At 49.7% G+C, this 9,381-nt stretch overlaps 1 protein-coding gene across 1 annotated transcript in view; it reads left to right on the top strand.

The window, feature by feature from the left end:
- Positions 1–2,909: 2,909 nt before the first annotated feature.
- Positions 2,910–9,381, top strand: part of VASP (vasodilator stimulated phosphoprotein) — a 31,886-nt gene continuing 25,414 nt past the window's right edge. Inside the window, exon 1 of the mRNA XM_061597970.1 lies at positions 2,910–3,387. Coding sequence (XP_061453954.1) covers positions 3,383–3,387 — 5 coding nt within the window. The 5' untranslated portion in view covers positions 2,910–3,382. The remainder of the gene's footprint in view (positions 3,388–9,381) is intronic.

Genomic DNA, 9,381 nt, shown 5'->3' with positions numbered 1-9,381 from the left:
TACCAATGACTTAGGGAGTACCAATGACCTAGCGAGGTGGTGGGCTCTCCAGCACTGGAGAGGCATTCAAGAGGCAGCTGGTCAGCCACCTGTCAGGTATGCTTTAATTTGGATTCCTGCATTGAGTAGGGGTTGGACTCAATGACCTTACAGGCCCCTTCCAACTCTACAATTCTATTATTCTATGAAGTCTTAGTCTGTGTACAATATGAGGTAATTGTAGGTCAGTCAGGAGGGCTTTTCTAGATGGCCCCAGTGATCTGGCTAGTGTATATGGAACAAGGTGGTCCTTCAGGTAGGCAGGTCCTAGGCCTTTTAAGGCTTTGTATGCTAACAGTAATATATTGAACTTAGCTTGGTACTGCATTGGCTGTCAGTGCAGAGAGCTTTCATTACTGGCATAACATACTGATGCAAAGTTGTCCTGGCCAAAAGCTGGGCTGCCGCATTCTGCACTAGCTGCAATTTCTGAACCAGCCTTAAGGGTATCCCTATGTAGAGCACTTTGCAATAGCTTAGTCTGAAAGTTAAGCACAGGCCTGCACCGCTGTGACTAAGCTATCCCTGTCCAGGAGGAGCCAAAGGTGGGGAAAAGCACTTAGCCACTGAGAGTTACCTGTGCCTCCATCAACGGTGGTTGTTACAGGAGCACTTACTCCCAAGCCACGTACCTGCTCCTTCAGGGAAAGTACTACCCCATCAGGAGCAGGCAGCCTGCAAATTTCCCCTGGGAAATGCTCACCAGCAGGGCTCCTGTCTTTCCAGGATGCAGCTTCAGTTTACTGGCCCTGTGCTGGCTAGGGCTGATGGGAATTGTGGTCCAAATCATGTCAGGGCAGAGCTTTGAAAATTTACTTTTTTGAACTACAACTCCCATCAGCCCATCCAGTGGCTATGCTGGCTGTGGCTGATGGGAGTTGTAGTTCAAAAAAAGTAAATTTTCAAAGCTCTGTGTCAGGGGCACCAGGCTGGGGAAGGCTGGAACCCGCACACTCAGTATGGGGCCCAGTCTAGCACATCCTCCTCCTGTGCAAGTCACATTGAAATTGCGTCATTAAGGGTTTAGGCTGCAATCCAGTACATGTTTACCCAGAAGTAAGCTCCACTGGGTTCAATAGGGCTTACTCCCAGGTAAGTGTGTATTGGATTGCAGCCTTAGTTACAGAATATACTCACACAGGATGTGGTAATGCTACGGAAGAGATCGTTAGAACATGAGGACATTAGAAAACGGTCCTGCCGGATCAGATGGAAGTGGGCCCACCTACAGGAAGCCCACAAAAGCCAGGCCTGAAAGTCACCTCTTCCTTATTTGACCACAGCAACTGGTATTTACAGGTATACTTCCTCTGTAAGCGTGCAGCAGCTGTGAAAAAGGCAAACTCCATGCTAGGGATCATTAGGAAAGGTATTGAAAATAAAACTGCTGATACCATAATGCTGTTATAAAAATTTATGGTGTTGCTGCATTTGGAACTGTGTACATTTCTGGTCGCCTAAGCTCAAAAAGGATATCGTAGATTTGAAAAAGGCTCAGACAAGGGCAACCAAGATGATCGAGGGGATGGAGCGACTCCCCTCTGAGGAAAGGCTGCAGCATTTGGGGCTTTTTGGTTTTGAGGAAAGAGTAAGAGGTGACACGGAAGAGGTGCATAAAATTAGGCATAGTGTGGAGAAAGCGGATAGAGAAAAAAAATTATCCCTCTTTTAGAACTTGGGGCCATCCAATTGAATTAAATGTTGGAAGACTCAGGAGAGACAAAATAAAGGACTTCTTCACACAGTTCTTAGTTCAGTTATGGAATTCACTCCCACATGAGGCAGTGACGGCCACCAACTTGGAAGGCTTTAAAAGACGATTAGACAAATTCATGGAGAATAATAAGGGCTTCAGTGGCTACTAGCCAGGATGGCTATGCTTTAACTCCACAGTTGGAGGCCAAATACCAGTTGCTGGAAACGGCAGGAAGGAAAAGTTCTCTTTGCTGTCTGGTCCTGCTTATGGGTTTCTCATGGGCATCTGGCTGGCCACTGTAAGAACAGGATGTAGGACGAAAGGGGCCGTTGGCCTGAGCTAGCAGGCTATTCTTACCTGTTTTTTGGCTTTTGTGCCAAACAGCAGCTCACAAATTTAAAATCAGTGGCATTTTAAAACCTCAATAAAACAGCTAATTAATAATCGTTATGAACTGAGGTAGAGTAGTGTTGTCATAGTGGCCATGTGTGTGCAACCGATTTCCTGCCCCCACTTTAATATACCCACTTGGTAGCATTAAGGCTTAAGCCTTAAGCAAACAATTTTGCTATTAAATTTAATGTTGCACGGGTTTTTTATACTTTGTAAACTGCTTAAAAGCTTTTTTTTTACATTAAGCAGTATATAAATAAAATAATAGCAATAATAATTCTGCTCTCTCTATCTCCACTATGGAGGACAATAATACTGTCCTACCTTACAAGGCTGCTGTATGTATTACAACAAACAAACAATACGTGTGCTTTCAACACTGTAAAGTGCTATATAAATATTATCACAATATTTTCAATTAAAAACTAAATCCACCCACCCACCTACCTACCCCCGTCTGGAGAAAATTGCTCCTCTGTTCGCATTCTGGCTGCCGCTGTGAAAGACAGGGGGAACCCCGCGAAAACCCTCATACATGCAGGCGACGCAAGGCTTGTGCCCCGTTAACTCTCGGCGGGGGTCCACCTGATGCCAACCCAACACGTGCACACGCGCGCGTCCATCCCGCCCACCCCATTGCCCTTTTAAGGCGCCCTAGCCGGCGCGCCCCTTTTAAGCAGGGTCGGAGCGGTGCATTGTGGAATGAGGGAGGGGAATTTTGGAATGAAATGTAGCAAAAAAAAAGGAGGGGGGAGGAGAAGAAAAGGGAAGCGGCGACATTGTCGCCAGATCAAAGCGGGCGCGCGGGGGGAGGGGCGAAGCGGAGTGCAGGCGCGAAGCGGAGTGCAGGCGCGCGCCTCCTTCTCTCTCTCTCTCTCTCTCTCTCTCTCTCGGGGGCGGGACTAGGACTATGAGCCCCCGGCAGTGCCGGGCCGGGCCGAGGAGGTAGCCGCGGGCGGAGCAGCGGAAGGAAGGAAGGGACTGGCGGCGGGCGAGGAGGGCGGATGGGGACCCCGTCGGTGGCGGCTTCTGCGGCTGCCGGTGCTACTGCTGCTGTTTGAGCCTGGAGCCCCCGCGGCGCCGCGTCCGCCTGAGCCGAGGTGGGGGGAGCATCTCCGGATCGGCGGCCCGCCCCCCCGGGCCCCACCCACGTCCCCACCCAGCCAGGTCTGGGAAGCGACGGCCGCGGAAGCAGCAGCAGCAGCAGGAGGAGGAGGAGCGGGGGCTGCAGCGCCGCGCACAAAACCAGCAGCCATGAGGTCAGTACCTGCCGGGGTGCGGAGCCGGAGACTGGCCTTTGTTGTCTGGCGACGGGTCCGGCTGGGCCTCGCCTCGCCTGCTTTTCCTGTTGGAGGAACCGGGGGAGGGCGGCTCGTAGTTCCCCATGGGATGGGCCTCCGCCCCGAGGAGGTCGCAAGTTGCGAAGGGGGTGGTGACTTTTAGGGACGGGCTGCCTAAAAAAGAATGAAGAGCTTGTAGCCGAGGGGTAGCGAAGTGTCCCTCCGTCGTGCCCCCGCCCGAGGTTTCAAGCGCGGAAGGTTTGTGCCCCCGCCCCGAAAACTGGGAGAGAGGGGCTGCGATTCTTCCTCGCCCCCTCCCCCAATGCCCAGGAAGTTGGGCGGTTTTTCCCCTTCTGTAACCGCTTGCTTGGAAGATGCACGTGGCGAAAATTAACACCGCCCCCCCGCCACTACCCGGAGACAGAGGTTGGAAAGAAATCGTTGTTTTGCTTGTTGCCAACTCCCCCTGTGAACGGAGAAGCGGGGCTGGGGCGGCGGGGAGAAGCTGGGCTAGTACAATGGCAGGTCCGTCCCGGAAGTGGCAAAGGGTTGATTTCCCCTTTTTGCAACTCCTACCTTAGAGGAGGCTCCAAGGGACAACGGATGATATTCCTTCCTGCTGTCAGAATGAATGTGTCCCTCCTCCGTATCTTCAATGAGAGCAAAGGGGTCTGGATTAGAACACTCCAAGTTGATGCCTGAAGCCACGCTCTTACGGGTGACTTCATCTCCCCCCAAAAAGCCCCTTGCGCTATGGGGGGGGAGAGCTGGCAACAGAGTTAGTTGGAGTTACTCAGTGGAAGGAAAACAGCCTATTGGAAGGTCCCTGTCAAGGGGGGGGGTGTATTAAGCAAAACAGGTGGAATCACCCCAAATGTAGTGGGGGGAGTGAAGAAAGCAAGATGTCTCTCAGGGGGTTGTGAATGCATTGCATCTTGGGCTGGGAACTGAAGTCTGGGGGGTATACTTTCTAGTTCTGCAATATGGGAAGCTCATTAAATGTGGGGGGGAACTGAAGGGAGTTCAAGGGTGGTGGGAGCAAGGCCTCTGATGTGCTGTGGGGAGAGAGGAAGGGGCATGGATAAGGAATAAGAAGTACCCCCAGTTTAGGGACATAGGAACCTGCCTTCAATACTGAGTCAGACTGGTGGTCCCTCTCACTCAATATTGTCTACAGTGACTGGCATCAGCCGTACAGGGTTTTAGGCAGGAGTCTTTTCCCAGCCCTAACTGGAGACGGCTGGGATTGAACCTGGGACCCTCTGCCACTGAGCTATAGCCCTACCTTGGTTTGGGGTGCTGGTCTTGCACCAAAAGCTCTTGGCAATAACAAGTGGCAGGCAGCCGTTCTAGAGTCCCTTGTCTGAGGGCAGCCTTAACTGGACTGGTTTTGTATATGAGCCCCACCCCCTTCTCTGGTGTTGCCGGAGGATGAATTGAACCCCAAATGTTCACTTTTCTCTCCATCATAATTCACCAGCACCAGTCACCCTCACCCTGATCTTGCCTCTGTTCCGTCCCCTTTGCTTCTTTTCTCAAGTCGAGGACGGGACAAAGCAGTCTCACCCATTTCCGTTTTTAGCTCCATAACGTAGGCCAGGGCTGCCTAATTGCGTTCACCTAGAGAATGCCCATGCTCCAGCTGTGCCTGAAACCTTTAGTATTGGCGAGTCTTAAATGTGTGGTAGGTCTAAGCCCTCGACCTTGATTTCTGGGACTGGTGAATAGCATGTGCCCCACAGCATGTGCAGAGTGCTATTCCTACTTCATTGATGTATGTCAAGAATTTCCATTCTCTGAGGTCAGCAGGAGGGGATTCTGGGGTCAGAAAGTAAGGCTCCATAAAATACTTGAGCATCCTCCCCCTTTCAGAAATTAAGCTCATAATGCTGATAGGAAGAGCTGATAGTTGGTTGGTCAGGGGGAGTTCAGCCGGAGTCGGCAGTTTCCGGAGATTCCTCCCAATCCTTTAGTCATCAGATACGCTTCCCCCTCCTCACTTGCCACACATTCCCCCACCCCGTTATCCTTCCCTTCTAGCTGTGTCATGCCTCACTCCCCCCAAATCCAGCTGTTCCAAACTATTGGGGAAGGTTTAAACTGTCCTCCTCATTTCCAAAATCTCTCTGAAGGCTGTGCTTGCTGAGCTGGCCCCAATCCCCTGAAAGCAAAATGAGTAAACTGCAGGAAAACAGATTTAGATTATACACTGGGAAGAAATTCAGCCCTGAGTTTAAATCTATGATAAATATATTATTATAAAATAAGCACTGGTTGCTGTACCATAATTACATTTTAAGACGGGCAGCCCCTGCCTGCAGGCTTACAATCTGTAAGGGGAGGGAGGGGAGAACGGCAGGGTGTGTTTGTGTTCCAGGTTAAGCAACCAGGAAGAGTCTCTCTGTGTTTGTCATCTTTGGTGCAGGAGACACAGAGTGCTGTGAGGCCTTAAAAACTGGCAAATTTATTGCCATCTCCTGAGCTTTCATAGGTAGTAGCCTCCTTCGTCAGTTGTCTGTCATTGTTTTACCTTCTGCTGCAATAAATTAGTTGGTCCTTTAGGGGCCATAGGCTTCTTTGTCTTATTAAGGGAATGCAGAAAGCCGTTTAAGGGGTTTTGAGGAAAAGGTTGGCCTGGTATTTTAAGTTGGGGGTATTTTGTGTTGCCTGGAGATGGGGACCCTTTTGACACTGTGAGGCTGACCCTGGATGGGAAGGAAGGAACAGAGTGTACGCTTAAGTGTGAAGCTCTAGATAACTCTAGTGGGCTAACTTGCCCAACCCACCATTTTAAGACTGTAAGCACCTTGGGGCAGGGAACTGCCACTCTCACTTAAACTATAAAGCCTTATGCATGTTGACCATGGAGTGGATATTGCCAAATCAGAAACTCGGAAAGGACCCCAAAAGTTGTGGGTATATCCTTTTCTTAAAGAGTTGGGGGGTGGCCTATGACCATTTGTCACACATCTAGTGGGTCCTGGTTATCATAAGACTCTTAAAAGTCCTGTTGCACCAGACGGAGCTAAAAGATGGTTGCAAACCCCTCTGCTTTGAACTTGTCTAACCCCCTTTGAAAGCTGGATCTTGTGGCAGGGCACTTTAAGTCAACCATGAGTTGTGTGAAGGGCTTTCTTTGCATGTTCTGATGCTTCTGCCCATTCCTTTGGTTGGGTGACTCCTAGCATGATGAGACAGGTTTGAGTCACAGGAGGATCTGTGTCTGTATTCCATGATTAAGTTTCCTCGAGAGCCCTTGGTGAGGTACTTTGGCAAAAAAATTTTTTGGACATCTTGAGCACCAGCCTGCCTCGGGCCCCCATGCACACATGCTCCACCTTCCTCCCTGAAGGGCCCCTCCTTAGGGTGGGTGCGTAGTGCTCCCTTCTGTGATCCTCACCACGGATCACAGAAGGGAGCACTACCCACCCACCCTAAGAAGGGGCCCTTCAGAGGGGCCCTCAGCCAGGGCCCAATCTGACTGCCCTGTGGCGCTGGCCCTGCATCGATGTCAACTGCTGGATTGTTCCGGGCTATTTTAATAATGCTTTTCACAAATTTACCTGGAAGAGACTTGAACGCAGCCTTCCCCAACCTAGCCAGCATGTGGTGACAGATGAGAGTCGTCATTCAGAAACTCTAGAAGGGACCAGGCTGGGAAATGGTGTGTTAAACTAAGTGGCCTCTAATGTTCTCCCTTCCCCCCTTCCCCCAGTTAAATGCTGGTGTTGAATGGACTCTTGGGAAGGGAGGCTGATTTCAGTGAGAAGCTACATTATGAGGTGGTGTTGCAAAAACTTTTTTTTAAAATTCCACTCCCCCACTCCCCGATATTGCTGGATATGGGAATATGAATGTAGTCTCCTAGAAGGCAGACCTAGATGATCATGATAATAGTTAGGTTGAGTGACAGTGACCGGCCCAAGGTCACCCAGTGATCTTCATGGCTGAGTGGGGATTTGAACCCTGGTCTCCCAGGTCCCGTCCCCCAAAACTCTAACCACTATACCGCGTAACATTTGACCCTTACTTTGAGTTCCACGCTAAAGCCACCTCTGATCACTGGGGGATTGGGCCCTATATAAAGCAGGTGTTTAAAGAGGGATACTGTGGGGTGCTTCAACTTCCTTTTTATGATAAATGGATATTATTTCCATCCTTGCAGTAACTCTGGGAGGAAGGGAGGTTTTAATTCCATTTCTGCAGACAAGAGTATTGTGGCTGAAAGCAACATGGCAGCCATCAGACTTCACTGGCATCGATGACTTGTGCCGGTGTTTTTGTCTTCACACCAAGGAGTTTTGACACCAGGTTTCTCCCTGCACCCTTTTCCTGGCACTTGAACCACTAACCTTCACCAACAAATCCATCTCTTCCCGGTTCCTCACCCTGCACCCAGAATCATAACTTGTAAAACATTTTTGCATCTTGCAAGGTGCAACGGGGTGATGAATCCAGGAATCCTGACTGCTGGCACACAGAAAAGCACTTGAATTTTCCATAGGTTCTGGGTCACAGGGATGGAGGAGGTGTAGCTTTTGCGACATGCAGGAACCCCCCCTCCCAAAATGGAAATGGCCTGCCTTCAATTCGATCCTGACTTATGGCAACCCGATGAATAGAGTTTTCATGGTAAGCGGTATTCAGAGGTGGTTTACCATTGCCTTCCTCTAAGGCTGAGAGGCAGCGACTGGCCCAAGGTCACCCAGGGAGCTTCATGGCTGTGTGGGAATTTGAACTCTGGTCTCCCAGGTCCAACACTCTAACCACTCCGCCACACTGGCTCTCCATGCCTTTTCATGCCTCCTTTTTGTGTCCATATCAGCAATGGAAGTTGCGGGTATGAGCAGTTTTAATGGCTGGTTAGCCTTTGGGGCAGAGAGTTTATTTATGTTTGTGCCTTATAGTAATACCTAGTGGTCAAAGCTATGGGGAGGAAAGGCATGAGAAGTTTCAGCAGCTGCAGCAACAGTGGTGGCAATTTCTCTCTCCCCCCGCCCCCCTGTCTGCTAATTATTTGGGATCTCTTTCTGGTATCTCTCAGCAGCTGTGAGGGCTCCTGCTGTCTGGGTCTGGAAGAGGGTTTATGCTGCACATCACCACTCTTGCACCCTCCAGTGCTCTTGTGGGTGTTACAGTGGTCAATTCGGGGTGCCCTTGGGGAAGATAGCAGTTTACTCGGACTGTCTGCTTTCAGCTAGCTCGTAAACACAAAGTTGTGGGTTGCAGGGACTGAGGGGCTGAAATATAGCAAAAAGGAATGGGACTTGGGGGTACTTTTCCTCTTTCCCAGCGCCAGCGATGCTAAATGTTCAGCCTAGTGTTTGACCTTGCAAGGTTTCTTACTGGAAAGACAGTGGCAATTTTACTTGAAAACTTAAAAACAGCAATCACTTTTTTTTGGGGGGGGGAATGCAACTTCTTGTTTGAGAGTCAGTCTTTACTCTGTAAAAATGGGCACCCCAGGCAGGGGTCCAGAGAGAACAGCCAGCCCCTTAGCGTGGCAGTCACTTAACAGAGTACCTTATGGACTTGTGGGACTGAAATGGAGCACCTTGCAGTCTGCTGATTACCCAAATAGCTGGAAACAGCCAGGTAAATTTTCCCAGTTTCCCCTTTCCACTGTGTACATGGAAGAGGGGCAGCGGATGTGGACTTTAACCCGTGGGCTCCTAGTGAGTTGTGGCTCATACCATAATCCTTCAATGGACAGCTGTGGATCTAAGATCCTAATTCTCAGGGAAGGTTACAATATATTTACAAACAAAACACACACACAATAAGATGTCAATTAAAATAGAGCTTTTTAAAAAAAATGCTAATTCTTCTTTAAAAGATGCTTTGTCTTAGCTACTGAAATTAGCTCCATAGAAATATTTTGAAACTTGTCTACAAAGGGGTGCCACTTTCCAAGAGAAAGGCTTTCTTGGTGGGTGTGTGGAGCTCCTAGAATTAACCTGTGGAACTCATTGC

This window comes from Rhineura floridana, chromosome 15 (genome assembly GCF_030035675.1).
Source record: "Rhineura floridana isolate rRhiFlo1 chromosome 15, rRhiFlo1.hap2, whole genome shotgun sequence".
Taxonomy (NCBI): domain Eukaryota; kingdom Metazoa; phylum Chordata; class Lepidosauria; order Squamata; family Rhineuridae; genus Rhineura; species Rhineura floridana.
This window is presented reverse-complemented; position numbering and strand designations above follow the sequence as displayed.